This window comes from Pseudozyma hubeiensis (genome assembly GCF_000403515.1).
Source record: "Pseudozyma hubeiensis SY62 DNA, scaffold: PHS47, whole genome shotgun sequence".
Lineage (NCBI taxonomy): Eukaryota > Fungi > Basidiomycota > Ustilaginomycetes > Ustilaginales > Ustilaginaceae > Pseudozyma > Pseudozyma hubeiensis.
In genome coordinates, this window is record NW_012133829.1 from 587,498 (window position 1) to 604,860 (window position 17,363).

A 17,363-nucleotide genomic window follows, 5' to 3' on the forward strand; every position below is an offset into this window, starting at 1 on the left:
CGCGTGTGTGAACAGACAAAAATGCTCTGTGCTGAGTAAAAATACATTCTCTCTTTCTCTCTCCATTCAACCCTTCCTGCCAGCCTTCTTCGCCGGCCTCGCGCCACCCATCGTATCCACCTCCACCCCGACCCCTGCCCCGGACGGCTTCCTCTTCTTCCCCGCCCCGCCCGACCCAGTCTCCACGGGACTACCGCTACTATCGCTGTTCTCCGCCAACTGCCCATACATCCCCGTATCGTTGACACCCGCCCCATGCAGGAACGCAGCCGTCGTCGCGGGCGAAAACGCAAACGACGGGCTCTCGCCGTACGCATTCGACGGAGAGGAGACGCCTCCGCCCGGTGCCTGCGACGAGTCGACGAACTGGCTGAGGAACGAGTCGACGTCAAAGTCCGTGTCGATGGGCGCGGTACCGCTGGTGGCGGATGCGGCGTTGGCGTCTGCGCTCGCGGAGGGCGGGGTCGTGCCGGTGGGTCCGCCAAACTGATTCTGCCCGATCGAGGCCGTCGGCGCAGCACCGGTGGCATCGCCAAACGCACCAAAACCCGCACCGCCCGCACCAGCGTCCGCACCTGTCGTCTGCCACGGCACACCTGCAGCAGCCCCGCCCGCCTGCGATCCCTGCCCAGCGATGCTCTGCAACAACGCCGGGTTGGTCTGCAAACCCTCGATGAGCGAGTTGATGCTGTTCTGCACCTGATCGACGTCGCCCGACGTGTTTTGCAGATCGCGCGAGGCTCTCGACAGCGAGAGGGCGAGCTGGTTGTTGCTGCTGCTGGTAAGGTCGTCGTTGCCGAGGTCGAACAGGTTGGCCGATTGGCCTCTGCTGGGCGACGCGAGACTGTAGTTGGACTGCTGGTTAATCGAACTGCCTGCGTTTGCATTCTGGCGAGCAGGCGACTGCACAAGCGCCTGCGAGAGACCGGCGATGCGAGCGAGCGCATCGGCATCCAAGCCTAGTCCGTTGGCCGTGCCAGAGCTGGAAGACGGCTGAGTGGAGGCGCTGCTGCTACTAGAAGCATTCAAAGCCGAAGGGAACGTCGAAAAGCGCGACGAAAAGTCGTCCGCCGGCGCATTGCCCGACCCGCCAAAGTAGTCTGCGTTGCCGTCACTTGCCCCATTGACTCCGCCAGCTCCGCCGCCGCCGCCACCACTTCCAGCACTCGCAAGCGCCTGCTGAAGAGCAGCGACCATGTGCGGATCCAGCTTGAGGCCGCCGCCCGAGGCAGGCCCCGTCGACTTGGAGCCCTGATTGGCCAAGCTGGCACCAAACAGACTGGCGAGCCAGGCATTGCCCTCGCCCGACGCAAGCGCATTGAGCACCTGGTTGCTCGCCTGCGACGAGAGCCTTCTGGATCCACCGGGTGTCGAGACTGCTTCGGACAGCTGCCTTCCAAAGTCGGCTGCACTGCTGGGCGGTGAGCCGATCTGTGTGAAGCGCGAACCGCCAGTGTTGGCAGAAGGGCTCTGAGTTCTGGGAGAGGAGTCGGCGTTGCTGGCGTCCTGAAATCGGAGGTGCGAAGGCATCTCTTCGATTTCTTCTTGGTCGAGCGGCAGGTCGAGCGCTTCGATGCCGCGCAGACCGGCAGAATGGGAAAAAGACTCGGAGCCATCTTCGATCATGAGGCGGCTCTTGCTTCGTTGCTGCTGCTGTGGTCGCACGCCCACCCTGCGTCCACCACGACCCTTTCCAGGTACCTTTTTGCCTGCTACGGGCGTCTCTGCATCATCCTGATTGCCGAACACACCTGCGAGGAAGCGTAAGATCTTGTTGATGGTCTCTTGCTGACGCTTGGCACGCTGCCTTGACTCGACGGCTTCCTGCCAAAGGTTCTGGTTGGAGTTTTGCAAATGTCGCAGGTCGGCGCTGATGCTGGTCTGCGCATTCTTGATGGCATTGATTGCGTTGAGCACGCTGGCAAGCTGAAGAGCGCCTTCGCCACTGCCGTCTACGCCGACACTGTTGGCGCCAAAGTCGGTGCGCATGAGCGCTCCTGCATGCATGAGCTCCTGACCCGTGCTGACGCTTTGCTCGCGTTCGGCATTGGCATCCTTGTCGTCGCGAGGACCCTTTTTGCGCTGCACTTTGGAGAGCCAGTCTGGATGATCTCGATGAAAGTGCGGATTTGAAAACTCCCAGAGCTCGCTCTCCTGGGGTGAGTCGTGCTTGAGGGCGCCCTGCTGAAGGTGAGGCACCTTGTGGAAACCGTACATGTTGAGTTGGCGGACAAAGGAAGAGAAGCGGTTGTGCTTGAAGAAGCGAGGGAGCACCTCGTCGCCAAAGCGAACATGGTTGGGAACAAAGAAGGAGGCGCCATCGGGAGACCAGCGGATGAGCTCGTCGGTGTTGGGATCGTCTACCATGCTGCGAAGCTTGTTGAGGAAAGCCGGGTTGTTCTTGTTGGTGGGGATAGCACGCAGACTGTCTGTGGCCGAAAAGCTTGATGCGGCGCCGGAGCCAGAGGCGGCAGCAGAGGCAGTCTCCGGCAGGGTGCCGATGCCGGCAACGACAGGAGCCATCTTGGGAGGTGTAGGTGTCGCAGACGGCGCGACTGCAGAGTTCGCGGGAGCAGGCGCCGAAGAAGTCACGTCGCTCGGTTTCACGGCGGGTGCGGGTGTAGTGGGCGAGCTCTTAGCGGCCTGAAAAGGTTGTGGAGAGTCGGAAGGCCGTGCGAAAGGCTGCAAAGGCGAGGCTAGGGATGCATTGGGTGCAGGCGGAGGAGTGTTGACACCGAAAGTCTGTGCCTGCTGGGGTATGAGATCTCCGAGAAGAGGAAGATTGGGCGGCAGAGTGGCCGATGCGACGGGGGTGACTCGTTTGAAGGAAGCGCCAAAGTTGGGGGGAGGATGCGATACGGTAGGGACAGCCATGTCTACGTCTTCTGTAGATGGGTCTGATACGGTAGCGGGGTGTGTGGTAGAGGACGCTGATGGTGTTGAAGAGGTAGAGGATGCTGCTGTGGTGTGTTTTGTGATTGGAGATGATGGTGCTGTGGTCGGAGCGGATGCAGGAGCGGGTTCAGCTTTGAAAGCGGAGGCCGACGGCTGCGCGGACGACGATGGTGTCGAGGCGGTCACTGCAGGTGCGGGAGTCGATGCAGCCGATGTTGATGGTACAGGAGTCGCTGTCGTGGAGGAGGAAGGAGGAGCAGGATCCGATTGCTTTGCGGGGTGGGACAGTGTCGAAGAAGACATGGTCCCGGTTGCCGAGGCAAGCGGCAGAGGTAGCCGCTTGATATATGTTGGTGCCGGTGCTGCTGCTGCTGCTGCTACTACCGCTACCGCTGCTGCTGCCGCTACTCGACTTGCTGGAGATGGGCGGCGAGAGGGCGCGATTAGGGGATCGATCGGACTCGAAAGAGACGTGGTGATAGGCGGGAAGCAAAAACGGATTGCATCTGCTTGCACCACCAAAAGCCATCAATCACTCTGCTCCTGCAAAAATCACAAACACCCAAATTTTTTCCGGAAGCCGAACACAGGCTCTGCTGCAGGTTCACAAATACAAAAAAATACAAAACCAAAGAATGTGAATTGGCGTCATCTTGTCTCGCAATGCAGTTCGACAGGCACCAGCCGCCGTATCGCGAAGAAATGAAGAATTTGAGTGGGAGCGCAGCCGAACCAACGCTGCTATTTGAACCTTTTTGCAGCTGAAAATCAAGGAAATCTCGACACTCTGTGGCTGCAAGCTGCAAAGACATGCATCCGATCCTATGCGCCTCCAGTGGTGCCGTTAAGCGACTTGGCGGCTAAGCTGGCTTGGCTTCACGCGTAGGTGACAATCGTCAGAGAGCCAAGCTGTCACAAGCAGTGTTTACTGCGAGCAGTGACGATGGGAGCCGGCAGGCATCGGATCGAGCCAGTGCACTGGTGCAGCTCAATGAGAAGGCTCAAAAAGGCCACCATGTTCCGGCTACTCGATCAACGATGGCGCGATGGTATGACTTGTGTCTGTCGAGATGGTCAATGCCTTCCGATGACGAGCTGTTCTCTTCGAGCGTTGTGATGTGCTGCAAGATACGACTACAATACGCTGTAGCCAAAGTCTTTCAAGATCGAGGCATCGAGACTAATGCAAAAGGTGATTCATGGTCAGATCGTGTGTTTGCAGCCGGCTGTCCACCATTCTGAAACGGATCGATCGTCGGGGACAACTTCGGAAAGGAAAGGAATCCGAGTCTAGACCTCTAACGCAACTCGGTGAAAGGCGGCTGTGCGAGTCGAGTACGTTACAGTGGTACACGACAATGTGTGTCACAAGGGGCAAAAATCGCCGGCATCTCCGAGAACCAGCAAGCGAATAACCTACACTGTAAAAATAAAGTTGGCATGTGCCCGTGCACAGTGGAGCGGAAATCTCATCCGAACTTGCATGCATACAGTGTAACTCCACTCCTCCCTTTGCCCGTTCGTTGTGATCATGTGGGTTCTTGAGTCGTGCACCTCCTGCACTCTAGCGCCCTTCTCCGAGGTCGTCTGTGCAGGTTTGCTCAGATCTGCCACTGCCATTCTCTCAGGAGTCTTGATCAGTCACTCCCACCTGCAAACGCTTCCACGATGACGAGACCTTCTTCCAGTCTAGTGTTGAGTCTCCATGCGAAAACCTTAATCTGTGGAGCTCGGGAACCAACGATCCGAACGACACACACATGCCATCATCCATCTGCCGCACCGATACACTCTTTTCTGGGTGGCCAAACCCGTTCCCTCCGGATCGAAACACGCATATCACACTCTCCTTTAACACGTGTATCACCATGCAAAAACTCTATTTTTTTGGGCCTTGACCATGATCGCGCATAGAACCTTCTAGATCCCTCTTCTCCAACCTCCAAAAATGCCATCCGACCTTTGGATCGCGATCTCACTTCTAACCCAACTCCCTCGCACACATCGCACGCACACATACGCATCCGATCCACCATCTTGCAGAAATGAAACAATTGTCCATGAGATTTGACACAAGCTAATAGAGGAAAACTGAGAGTGAAGGAGGAGAAAAGGAACATCCCATGCGAGCCGTGCGCGCAATCAAGCCTGTGCACCACCCGAGAGCGTGTCGTCGATCGCCTTGTTGATCATCTGCTTCTTGGACGACAGCTCCGCGTTCGGGAACGCTCCCACCAGCGCCTCGCGCACCGATCGCTTGGTCACGTTCATCAAGCTCGGCTGGTTCGCAAGGTAGGTCTGCACCGCCGACTTGATCTCCTCGTCCGTCGGATCGGATGCATCGTTGATCGGCAGGGATCGTGCCACCGGCGCGGCAGCGAACGGATTCGACGCGTTGAGCGCAGACTGCGTCGAGAACGGTCTCGCCATCATACCGCTTGTACGCGGGCTGGCGTTGTTCGCTGCTGCTGCTGCTGCTGCTGCTTCCGCTTCCTGCTGCGCCCAAATGTGGCTTCCGCCCGTGTTCTGCTGCGTGAGCGGCATCGTCAGACCAATGTCCGAATTGGCAGGCGATCCCAGCGTGTTGGCTAGCATCGGTGGCATGCCGTACATCGACGCTGTCGGGTTCATCATCGGGTTGGGCATGCCGTACATGGAAGCCGACGATGCCGGCATGCCGTACATGGATGCCGACGACGCTGGCATGCCGTACATCGATCCCATACCGGGCATGCCGTACATCGAAGGCGTGCCGCCGCCGCCAGCAGCGCCTCCAAAGATCATCGACGGCGCCTGCGAGACTCCTCCCATCTGCGACAGAGCAGCCGCCGACGTCTGTCGCGAGTGCGCCGGCTTCTGCAGCACGTTGGTGTTCTGGTAGTAGTCGCCCAGCCCACCTCCGTAATCGGAGCCAGCCATGCTGCCAGCATACGCGCTGCCAGCCTTGTACAGGCTCGGCGGTCCGCTGTGCAGGATGGCCTGCGAGTTGCCAAACGGTCCACTGGCTCCCGTCATGCCCGATCGCATCGACGGCGCCGCTGCCTCCTCCTCCCACACCTCGCGCTGGTACTCGCTGAATCGCTTGACGGGGATCATCGTGTCGTCGTACGGCTCGTCGTCCGTACCGGCGACGATCTTCTTGTTGCCCTTTTCGCCCACCACGATACGCGTGTTGCCCCACGAAAAGTCGTCCATGTGCCAGAACGAGTAGATGGGCAGGAAGAACGAGAACACCGGGTACGCCAAGATGTAGATGATCAACCAACCAATGTACTGCCACTGTCGCTTCAGCAGGAACAGGATCGCCTGCAGGCCGTACACGGCGGCGATCATGGCGATCGAGATGTAAGGGATGGCGGCTGATTTGGTCGCGACGGTGACGATGAGGTAGACCAGGTAGACGGCGGTAGCAGGCAGGATCACGGTTCCCAGCAGATCAATGAAGACGATGAAGCGCATCGAGAACAGGCAGAATCCACACAGCTCGGGCATGAGAACCAGCTCGGCGAGGTTGTGCACGGTCGAGTTGATCCATCGTCGACGCTGCGAAAGCAGAACGCCGAAGCGGTCGGGCGCGCTCGTGAGCGCCTTGGCGTCGGCGACAAACTTGGTTCGGAACGAGGGGAAATTCTTGAGCACGAGCGTGGTCAAGTATCGGTCCTCACCGAGGTGCAGCAGGTTCTTCTTGTGCAGCGTGTCGACGCGGTTCTCCGAGTATTCGTCGATGATGCGGTTCGAGATGAACAGCGGACGACCCTTGTCCGAGCTGCGGATGCGGTAGAGCGAGAAACAACCGGGCAGACAGGTGACACTGCCAAAGAGCGACTCGAACGCCTTGGCGAGGTGGTGCGAAATATAGTACTCGTACACCTGGATCATGGTCCACCACGAGCCTTCGGCGTTGTCGAGCGTGGTCTCTCCACAGATGGCGATGATGCTCGAGTCGTCGGCGCAGTTGGCCACCAGCCTGTTGAGACCGTCGGCCTCGACGCGCGTGTCGGCATCGACCATGAGGATGTACTCGTAGAAGGCAGGATCGATTCCGATGACGTTCTTCATCTGGTGGTAGATCTCGAGCTCGAGCGGGAACATGGGTGCGTCAAAGTGGACACGGTTGAGGTAGCGCATGAGCAGCACCTGCGAGTCACGCTTACCACGGTTGCCTGGACGCGAGCGTTCGCTGGGACGACCGACTTTGACGATGACGATGTAAGGAACGACGTGGCCCTCAAACTCGTAAAGACCGGAGTACACTTTGGCGTAATTGAGCTGCTTGGAACCCTCCGCGACCGACTTGAACATGAGCGGCTCTGGATCGATCTTGGGATCGACGCCGAGAATGTCGAGCACGATGCGTGGTGTCGAACGGTCGTTTCCGCTGCCGACGATCATACCGTCGCAGATGAGGAAGAGGAGCTTTCGCTTGTCGTCGTACTCAAGGCCGGCGATCGAGTCGATGGTCTTGCGCAGCTCGTCCTCGCTTTCGGTGTAACAGGGGACCTGACAGATGACAAACTTGTCCTGCTGCTCTGGGGTACGCTTGGTGCCGAGCTGGAGCGCTGCGATGAATTTGGCCAAGACGGTGGTGACGAGGAGCACCGAGAAGGCGAGCAGGAGGTAGTTTTGCACCTCGCATCGGGCCGTGTTGCGGAAGTCGGTCTTGCCGACGTAAAAGACGTTATCGAGACAGGCCTGCATAGCACCACGGTAGGTCTGGTTGAAGCTGCTCATGGCATCTTCAAAATCGCCTGTAATGTCGCTGCCTGCTTGAGCCTTGAACAGCGAGACGATGGACGAGTCGAGGAAGGAGTAGGCCGGGTTGGTCTGGTAGATGGAGACGGTGTTGAGGTAGTCGGAGATGTCGTACACCTTGCTGTTGACGATGGCCCACTGCCTCCACTGGCCTTGAACGGCGATGTCCTTTTTCGAGTAGACGTAGTAGCCCTTTCGGAGCTTGTTGACAAAGGGAAGGAAGCGGTCAGGGTACCAGTTGATGTCGTGCAGCTTGGAAGCAGCATCGCTCTGGAGCGGACCCGAGGTGTGGATGGCCTGCGAGATGGCGGGCGTGTTGTTGGCGGTGGGCTGGAGGGCGAGCGAGGTGTCCGAGACGAGCGACTGGCATCCGACGGTGAGCGGGACGGGGAAGTACTCGGTGAGGTCTTGACCGGCGAGCTGGAGCATGAGGTCGGAGCTGGTCTGCAAGTTGGTGATATCGGAGTGGTCGCCCTTGTAGAACTTGGTAAAATCGTAGACGGTACCACGAACAGCGGCGTAGTAGTCGTTGTCGCCAGCGTGTTGACTGAGCTGGCTCATGTTCCAGGCCTTGTCGTAGTCGGGACAGAGGAGGCGACCGAAGGCGATGATGTAGAAAAGAATGATGGCGCACAACCAAAAGATGATGGCGCAGATGGTGAACTTTTCGCGCCAGGCCATCTGTACGTCGGGACGCTTCATGCCGCCGCACTTTGAAAGGACAAAGGACGGGATCCACCAGGTGGTGAGCCAGGTCAGACGCACCCACCACTTGCGGATGGCGGTGGTGGGTACCTCTTCGACGGCATCGATGGGGCGATTTGCGATGTCATCCTTCTCGAGCGTGCCGACGAGGGCGGGGTTGGCTTCACCGTAGGCTCGCTTGTCGTAGTCGGCCTTGAGGCCGGCAGTCTCTGATGTTGCAAGAGGGTCGTGTGTGATGGTCTCGAGCGGTGTGCTGAAGGGGTCGTGGGAGTTCTTGACCGACATGATGGTAAGAATGGGGAGGAGAAATGGAAGCGAACAAGGTAGTCGTGTCGGAAGGAGGTGCGAGACGCGACGATGGCGTACGCCTGGAATCAAAGGCGATCAAGCCCGTTTCGAATGTTGACGTGGGTTGCTGCGAGTGTCTAAAGCGAACGACGGGTACGGTGGGGATGGTCTCCCTCCTTGGTCCGTTCCAGAGGGTGCACGAGTGCCGAAAGCGCCTGAGCCGTTGGTAACCGTTCAACCGAGTCGAGACAGACTGTGAGATGAAAGAAGGCGCTGGTGTCGAAGGCTGGATCCAGAGGAGCGAGACTACCAGAGCGTGGTGACTCTGCAAAGAGGAACAGCAAAAGTCCCTACCTGGTCGCGATCTGTTCCAAGGAGATGATGGAGGGGACAAGAGGTTGGTTTGGTGTTGGAAGGCAAAGAGGAGCGACAGTCGAACAGAGAGCAAGCCAGCGGAACACAATTTGCAGCACAGCACAGCACAGAGGTGCAGCACCAGCACTTCAAAATGAGATTTGTGACTGGCGATGGGGTTCCGTGCTCCCACACAGGCTGGATTTCGAGTGTGTGCATATTTCGTGCAGGGCGGTTTCAGCCTGACCATCGGTGCATTTCGATTCACAAAATATCGCATCGGAAACCAAACCGCAACACCGCGCACCCTTTTCCAATGCCACAGCCGAGCAGCGAAATACGCGAGAAATGCTTCACGAAGCAGCCAATCTCCCTGCCCTGGTGTTGAACTGTCCCAGTTTTGAAACCAGATCTGCAGGGTTTTGATTGGATATTCTCTGCGATCCTCAAGAGACGCCGCTTGGCAGCCAAGTTTTTCACCATTTCAAAGTCAGCCTCGCTGGCGCCTGTCGTACGCCCACACGCTTCCCGGTCTCTGGAATGGACAATTCTCACCATGACATTCTCGCGCTTCACACGTTGCTGAAAGCATGCCAAGGATCGGCAAGTCCCAGTGATGCGGCATTTGCTCGTCGTTCCCCAGTGTCGAATGGACACTGCATGTGTCGCTGCTCCTTGGACAAAAGTAGTGGGATTGTATCTCAGTAGATCCGCCCCACAAGTACGCCGCAGGTCCGACACAGCGGAAGGCGACATATCTGCCGCACACATCAGTGTGCACTACACCGTTGCTCGTGCGAAAGTGCAAGTGCCGTGAATGGTCACGGCAGAATGAGCCGCCTAAGTGCCGACAGCCAAGCAGTCGAGAGTCGCAGACGCGGTGCTCCGTGGTCTCTGTCTTTGTTGCGTGAAATGTCTCGGATTGTTAGTGTTGGTCTCTCTCTGTGACGCGCGCCAACGAGATAATCCTATATTGTTAGATTGTTTCTCTAGCTGCTCGGAAGCCGGGCAACAAGAATTGGTGGAGGCGACTTTTTGTGTTGTTCTCCTCGTTGCTTTCTTCGACACTGCGTCCTGATGAACCTCCTACTCCTCGTGCGCTCTTTGACGTCAAGACAATAGCAAGAACGACCACAAAGATGCAGTCAATAGACCAGCAAGGATGGCTGCAATCCTCCGTCCGCACACTCGGCTCTTACGCCTCAACCAGCACGCCCGCCTACACCCTCTCCGCCCTGTTCGCCCTCTCCACTCCCTTCGGCTTCGCCTCGCCCGCACAAGCCGCCGCCGAAGCCGCTGCTAAGGTCCAGCACGAAAAGCAGGTCGCATCTCTACGAAATTCTGCATCATCTCAGCACTCGAACGGCTTCGTCGCACGTCTCGTCGCAAAAGTGCAAGCGCAGCAGGCGGCCAAGGTGCAGACCCACGCACCGTTTCGTGTCGTGCCGCCGTTTTGGCAGCTTGCGTTCTTTGCAGCTGCGTTTGGCACGGGAGGATACATGATTGACCAGGGAGATGTGCTGAATGGCAGCGGTGTGGTGAGCGCTTGGTCGTTGACGTATTTGCTGTTCAAGACGTTGCCGTCGGCGAGGCAGCTGGGGAGGAATCCGCTGGCGTTGGGGTTATCGGCTGCGGTCGTGTCGATCGGGTTGGGGGTGCATGGAAGTCATTACTTCGATAGGACCAGCTGGAGAGGTGCCATTCCTACCTTGACCTCGAATCACGAGGTGAAGGCCGCTTCAGAGGGGCGATCGAGGTTTGTTACTCTCGACAAGGTCGGCAAGACGAGTAGCGACGACAGTCCGGGGAGCATCTTTACCAGCAGGGCAAGTCCATCAAGAGTGACCGCTACATCGAATCCCGAGCAGAGAGTCACAACGCCAAATGTCTTGCAAGCCTCAGATCGCAACAACGACAACGCTCGTTCCGCCGCCTTTTTGCATCGTCAAGGTCGATCACAGTCCGGTCCCACCATCCCTTGATCTTTTCACCTACCTCATCACCTCAGAGTTTCAGATACCCCGAGCAGCTCCTTGCTCCGTCACGTACAGCATGTTCCTCATTCTTCAATGTCACAAACTTTGGACTGCAAACATCGAACCACAGTCGCGATTTCAGGTTGCATCCAGAGTTGTTTGATCCCTTTCACAAAGTCAAATGACACGCAGTCGATACTCCAGCCCCATTGCATAGCGGCTACTTTCCGACACCCTTCGACTTCCTCACCCAGGCTGTCAGCTCTTCATCAACTCCTCATCGAGTCCCTCCTATCCTGCTCCCTCGAGTAATGCTCCTCGGCGGCCTTGTTCTTCTTCATCCGATCCGCCACAGCCGCCTGCTTGATCGTCCTTCCGAAACGACCCGTGTTTGCGGGCACCGTGACGTTTTCCAAATTATCCCGCTCCTCTTTGTTGAGATGAGGGTAGAGCAGCGAAGTGACTCCACCGGGAGCAGATCCGGATTCGGCGTAGTAGCTTCCCTTAACTTTGGCATGCGGATCACCGGGGACAACGGGTGGGGAAGACGAGGCGTCTTTGCCGGAGGCTTTGGTGTCTTTGTGCGGTCGAGAGTCGGTGTTCGGGGAGGCTACTTCCGAGACTTTGGATTGGTGAAAGTAGAGGTACAGTGCGACTGTGCCAAGTGCTTTCGGAGCGCAACGCACGACAGGTGTTAGCATAATCTCGACGCAGTGATGTGACCTTCGAAAGGTGACAAGAAGGGAAAGGGACGTACCGATGACAGCAAGCGGTGCTAGTTGAGGATCACGTTTGACAAACCGACCAAACGTACCGCCGGCTTTCTTCCACGGCGGAAGCTGATCGTGTCCAGGTGGCTACGTTCCCCCAATCCCCATTCCGCGTGCGAATCAAGAGACATCAGTTTTCCGATTTTTACCGCTACAGCTGATACGTCTCGATCTCGAGACCACGAAAACTCACTTTGGGAGGAACGCTCGATTGGCCTCCGTCAGGATGATTTGCTCCCGTCGACATTGCTTGATTTCCCGAACTGTGCGCGTCGGATGGTGATAGGTGTAGAGAAAGTGATAGATTTGCCTCCTTGCACCCGGGAAAGGCTTTAAATACCTCCGACCTTCGACCACTTTGGCACGGGTGGGACGGAGGACGCAAGCTAGAACGACTCAGCATCCGTCATTCCTGTTCAGTAAAGCTGCACAAGGGAAGGCGAAAGGGCGAGGGACAGTGTATAGAATCACGCTGAGTCAAGATTGCTGAGAGAGAAATGCACAAGCCACACCCGCGTGAATCAGCCCAAGACGCACACCACACACGCTCACCGCCTCGACTCGATCTGGCTATCAGTGGCTCTATGACGAGTAGGATGGTCTGTGCACCGTGAGTGTTCATCGCATAGCAACCAAGTTCTGACTGGATCTTTGTACTTTGCTGAGAAGGGAGTGGGGAGGAGTAATGAGCGACTCGACGGAAGGATGCAAAAGCGGGCTCGGATTCGGATTATGATTCCTGACAAGCCAAAAATGCGCTCTCGTACGCCGCCAAATGAAAAATGCCACCCAATGTCCAACTGCGCGAACGTGCTGTGACGCTTGACACTTCATCAATGTGCGCATTTGTGCCGCCTTGTGAAAGCCTGATCCCGTGTCAATCACACACATCAGACAAGAGAATCGCAGCGAATGACAGCGTGACAGGGGCGAAAGTCATCATTGCAATGCAAAGTGTCGGCTCTAAGCGCCAAAAAGTACATCCGGTCATTACAGAAAAAAGGAACAAAAGAAGACAAGAAATGGTATCCTGAGATAGATGAAAGAAGCGAAGCGCAACTGGACGATCTCTTCAACAGAGAAACCCTTTTTTTTTAAACGGGAGCAGCGCAGCCGAACGAGGTGGCAGCGGCGGTCGAGTCAAAGACCTCCTTGATGGATTCACCGGAACCGTACATTCCCAAACCGGAGAGCGTGTACGAGCCGAGCGTCATGAAGAGGAGCACGACCTTGATCAGGATCGAAGGGATGACGATGCCACCGATCTCGTAGTGACCGCCAAACAGACCACGCTGCCATCGCGACCACTGTCTCCAGGTGTCTTGCCTCAGGGCAGGATATCCGGGTGCATAGGCGACATCGCCCTGCATGGCGTCGCGCTTGATGTAGAAGATGAGAGCCAGCATGAAGGGGAACGAGTAGGAGAAGTTCATGATGGCGATGGCTGCGATCAGACCCGAGATGGTCTGCACCTGAGGGATGGACGATGCGATGACAAAGGCAAGCGCCCAGTAGACGACACTGATGCTTGCCCAGATGACACGACCCCTGGGAGTGTTGAGTGCGGGTCCTTTGAAGACGGCCTGGACGGTGTTGACGTAGACGACCTTGAGACCGACGTTTCCGTAGAGGGCGGCGGCGATGGTTCCCGAGAGGATGGCAAGCATGTTGCAGACGGTCTGGAACGAGTACTTTGCGATACCGTTGTAGGACTGTCCGAGCACGTACTGTCCCTGGTAAGCGTAGACGACGTTGGCGTAGACGAGGTAGACGGTGCAGATCAGTGCCTGGGCGCCGATCATGCCCTTCCAGAAGTCCATGGGGCGCCTCATCTCAGCCATGAGCTCGGGGAAGATCATGGCACCACCATAAGCGAACACCATGTTCATCAAGCCGTTGACCTTCTGTGTGATGTCGTAAGACACAAAGGCAGAGGTCATGACGGGCTGGTTGTTGTAGGGGTAGTCGTTGCCATAGGACGCCTGTGCACCGGCGATGTAGGGGCCATATTTGATGATGGCAGCCATGGAGATGATCACGATGGCAATGTTCTGGTAGACGGCGGTGGAAGCGGCGAAACCAAGGCCACGGAAGGTCTGGACCTGAGCGAAGGCCATACCAATCAGGGAGAAGATGACGACGCAGACGGAGAAGCAGAGATTGGCGTTGCCGGGCGCACCGCTGATGACCTGGCTGAGCGCCTGGCCGTTTGTAAGGCAGAGCAGACCGACGTTGATGATGAGTTGGAGGGTCTGAAGAGCATTGAAGAGCCATCGCATCCAGGAGCCGACGACACGTTCACCAAGGTCACCGTAGGTCTTGACGGGGTAGCGAGCCGAGTCGAGCTGCATGAAGAGCTTCCACAGCAGGATACCGCACCACCAGGCGCAGAAACCCATGACAATGTACATGACGTTACCAGTGACGTAACCGTTCTGCGACATGGCATAGGGAGCACCGTAGGGGCCGAGAATGTCGGTGGTGATGAGGTAGAAGATAGCGACCCAAGTGGCAGTCTTGATGGCGCGGTGGGCATTGCGGCTCTCCTTTTCGGTGTCGGACAAACCATCGAGCTGGTCAAAAGTCGAAGCGTCGGTGTTGTTGACCTGTGGCTTGGCAACACCGGCCTGAACACCACCCTGGCTGTGCTGGCTGGCGTCCTCGGAGGAAGGCTTCTTCTCCTTGGCGTCTGTGAGGTAGCCGGATCCGTGAGGTGCGTTGGCCTCGACAGCGACACCAGCGGCACCGTAGAGCTTCTCCTGCTCACGCTGCACCTGAGCGTAGAACATGTACTCCTCGAGCGTGATGTCGCTGCGAGGTGGGGCCTCGTACAGGGCGGGCACGGGAGCGAGACCGGGGGCACCTTGACCAGGGAGGTCAGACTGGTGGGTCTCCTCCTTGTTCGAGGTGTGGTGGGACCTCTCGATCTCGACGCTCTTGGCGCGTTCGAAAACTTCCTTGACACCCATTTTGACGGTTATGACGAGGGGGAGGGATGAAGACGAAAGCAAGGACAGATTCGTGTGAGGGCGAGGTTGGCTGGGGGTGTCGGCAGATGGACGCCAGGATATATAGGTGCGGCGAGGGCCCGACGAAGACCCAATCAGACGGGCGGGCGTAGGTTGACCTTGGGCAATCGCTGCATTCAGTCCCAATCGCGGAGGAAAGGAAAACAGGCATGTCAGCTGAGCTCGAAATTTACTAGACGGAACCGGCGGCGAGAGGCGGCAGGGCCGTTGCGGATGACCGGACCCGGAATTTAGAGATGACCAGACATGCCATGCCGGCACTTTTCCTGTAGGAAGCTCTAGATGGATTTCAGGCACACGAACGCGCACAAGAACACGCGATGGCATTTCCGCCACAAAGAAGCGGGCATTTGACAGGGGCGTTCAGCCACAGATGGGCAGATGATCAGTCAATTGGTCAGTCAGCCGGTCACGGTCGTGTAGATAACCGATGGCAAATGTGCCTCGAGAGGTCGTGTGTACGTGATTTCGCTGAAAAAATCTCTCGTCGTGGTTGGTGGGCTGAGGGTGACCGATCCGCTCGGCAGCGTTGGAAACCAATCATTTCCATCCAAAGCGATCCCCAATTCTTCTTCCTCTGTCGCCATGCGATTCGAGATGGTATTCTGAGACATGAAAACTCGTCGCTCCAGCCAATCGCAATCGAGGTCATGACGAACGCGCCTGGCGTTGGCTGATAAGCAGCACTTTGCAGCTCAACACAACCGTGCCGTGCTGCACCGGTGCGTGCTTTGACCTTCTCTACTTTTGTGTGTTCCAGAATGAGCACCTCACTTGGTGCCGGATAGTCGCCTTCATCTCGCTCGACCAAGAATAAACACACGGGCGTGCTCGAGTGCAGCCAAACTAACCGCCGTGGAAGACGATGCTACTTGATCCAAAAAGTAAAGCTTCCCCGCGTTGAAAGGAAGCGTTTGATTCTCCTCGCGCATCCAGCCACAATCTATCTGAATTTCCACTGCTAAGCAGATCAAGGGAAAGGAGAACAACAGCATCATCTACGTGAGTCGGAGGGCCAAAGAGCGATCGTTCGTGCAGAGCCACAGTAATCTGCCGCGGCGGATTTTCCCTTTTCAAACTCAACCGTCGGCATCTGCGAATCTCACTCAAGACGGCATGCATCCTTGTGACGTAGGACTGTAGTCCTCCCTTATCAGCTGTCTCTATGTACAGTGCAACCGTACACCATTTGTCAATCTCTGAACTTTGTCAATGAGACATGTGCTTACGTCTTGCGCTACTTGGAAGAGGGTGCGAGATAAGGTTCAACAAGAATCTCGGAGCCCTCCGCGGACCCGAGTATCGAAAAATACAAAACAAAAATTTAAGATTACGGTACGGCCGGCGGTCTGTGATCCGATGCAAACGAGCTGCAGCCATTCATGCCTTTTCAGCCAATCAGCGACCGCAAAATCCGTTAGATGCGAACCCGCAATGCAGTCTATCTGTCTGCAGCGCTGCTCGCTCGGCTCGCTGCCGTGGCCGTCTGAGAAACGCACCAATTGCAGATCAGGAACGGCATACCCGAAAGCCGTGCGTTTGATGTTGCTCTTGCCCCACGCGCCGTCGCAGCTGCTTCCGTTGGAGTGTGCGCTCTGGTTGGCCCGCAATCTTCCATCGGATTGATGAATATAGTCTATGGAGGCGCGATCATCCTTCCGAAATCCACGTCTTTGACTGGCCCGATAATCGATGACCCAAGGTTGTTCCTGAAAACCTCTGCAAGGATGTCAGACGGCAGCCGAAGCGAGAACAACGACGACGATCACTTAAGCGTGCGAGTACGTCGGAAGCAGCCATTGCACCGCAGGGCTTTGACAGCGGACAACGCTCAACTACAGGTCAGAGCCTCCTTCCGGCTATTCCGCAATCTCGAGTGATAGCATTGATTGTCTCGCGTTCAGCCTTCCGATTGCGGGGAAGCTGTGAGAGGTCCGACCATGTGATTGCCATCTCGATCCGACTCCCGGAGCAAAGCTTCCGACCCATGCATTCCTCCCCACTGTGTCGGGTTTTGCGGTCAGTCGGCTACTGTGTGTGTGTGCTGTTGACCGTTTGGTGTGCGGACTTGTGGCCCCATGTATAGCCGGCTCTTCGTTACGCTCATGTTTCCATAAGTCAACCCAAAATGACAGGGTCGACACAGGCAGCGTGCAGGCAATTAAGACGCGAGGTCGACCACACATCGCACGCAGTGGTGGACACAGACCATTCCGAGACGATCGGCCTTCATCCCCACATGAAATGAGACGGCGTCAATGCGTAGGACAATGAGTGGCGGCAAGAAACGCCGGCCGAGTTACGGCCCATGCATCAGTGTGATCTCTTTTGCAATCGATGTCGGTGTTTTGGCAGGTTCGTTCAACTCTTCATATCACGCTGTTCTGGTTGGGTAACGACTCGACTGAGCCAAGGAAGTGGGAGACAGACCTCGTTGAACGATGTTCTGATCAGAAAAGCTCGCGTTCAAATTGTTCGCAGCAGCATCAGCCTCACACCCTTTGAACAAGATGAGACGAGTGCGATCCATGACAGCAGAGTATGATCTGCTTGACTCAACATAATATCACCTACACAACCCGATCATATCTCGT

At 56.8% G+C, this 17,363-nt stretch overlaps 6 protein-coding genes across 6 annotated transcripts; 2 read left to right on the forward strand and 4 right to left on the reverse strand.

The window, feature by feature from the left end:
• Nucleotides 1-66: 66 nt before the first annotated feature.
• On the reverse strand, nt 67-2,874 carry PHSY_005227 (DNA binding transcription factor; the record flags this gene model as incomplete). The annotated part of the gene is made up of 1 exon (XM_012335838.1): nt 67-2,874. The coding sequence occupies one exon, from the start codon at nt 2,872-2,874 to the stop codon at nt 67-69; it is 2,808 nt and encodes a 935-aa protein (XP_012191228.1).
• A 148-nt stretch (nt 2,875-3,022) lies between these two features.
• On the reverse strand, nt 3,023-3,424 carry PHSY_005228 (hypothetical protein; the record flags this gene model as incomplete). Its single annotated transcript, XM_012335839.1, has 1 exon — nt 3,023-3,424. One exon carries the CDS (start codon nt 3,422-3,424, stop codon nt 3,023-3,025), a length of 402 nt encoding a protein of 133 aa, XP_012191229.1.
• A 1,613-nt stretch (nt 3,425-5,037) lies between these two features.
• PHSY_005229 (glycosyltransferase) lies at nt 5,038-9,274 on the reverse strand (the record flags this gene model as incomplete). The annotated part of the gene is made up of 2 exons (XM_012335840.1): nt 5,038-8,720; nt 8,995-9,274. 2 exons carry the CDS (start codon nt 9,272-9,274, stop codon nt 5,038-5,040), a joined length of 3,963 nt encoding a protein of 1,320 aa, XP_012191230.1.
• An 859-nt stretch (nt 9,275-10,133) lies between these two features.
• Nucleotides 10,134-10,976, forward strand: PHSY_005230 (hypothetical protein; the record flags this gene model as incomplete). The annotated part of the gene is made up of 1 exon (XM_012335841.1): nt 10,134-10,976. One exon carries the CDS (start codon nt 10,134-10,136, stop codon nt 10,974-10,976), a length of 843 nt encoding a protein of 280 aa, XP_012191231.1.
• Nucleotides 10,977-12,834: 1,858 nt separating this feature from the next.
• On the reverse strand, nt 12,835-14,709 carry PHSY_005231 (amino acid transporter; the record flags this gene model as incomplete). The annotated part of the gene is made up of 1 exon (XM_012335842.1): nt 12,835-14,709. The coding sequence occupies one exon, from the start codon at nt 14,707-14,709 to the stop codon at nt 12,835-12,837; it is 1,875 nt and encodes a 624-aa protein (XP_012191232.1).
• Nucleotides 14,710-16,496: 1,787 nt separating this feature from the next.
• Nucleotides 16,497-17,274, forward strand: PHSY_005232 (20S pre-rRNA processing of protein; the record flags this gene model as incomplete). The annotated part of the gene is made up of 2 exons (XM_012335843.1): nt 16,497-16,610; nt 17,125-17,274. 2 exons carry the CDS (start codon nt 16,497-16,499, stop codon nt 17,272-17,274), a joined length of 264 nt encoding a protein of 87 aa, XP_012191233.1.
• Nucleotides 17,275-17,363: the final 89 nt, after the last annotated feature.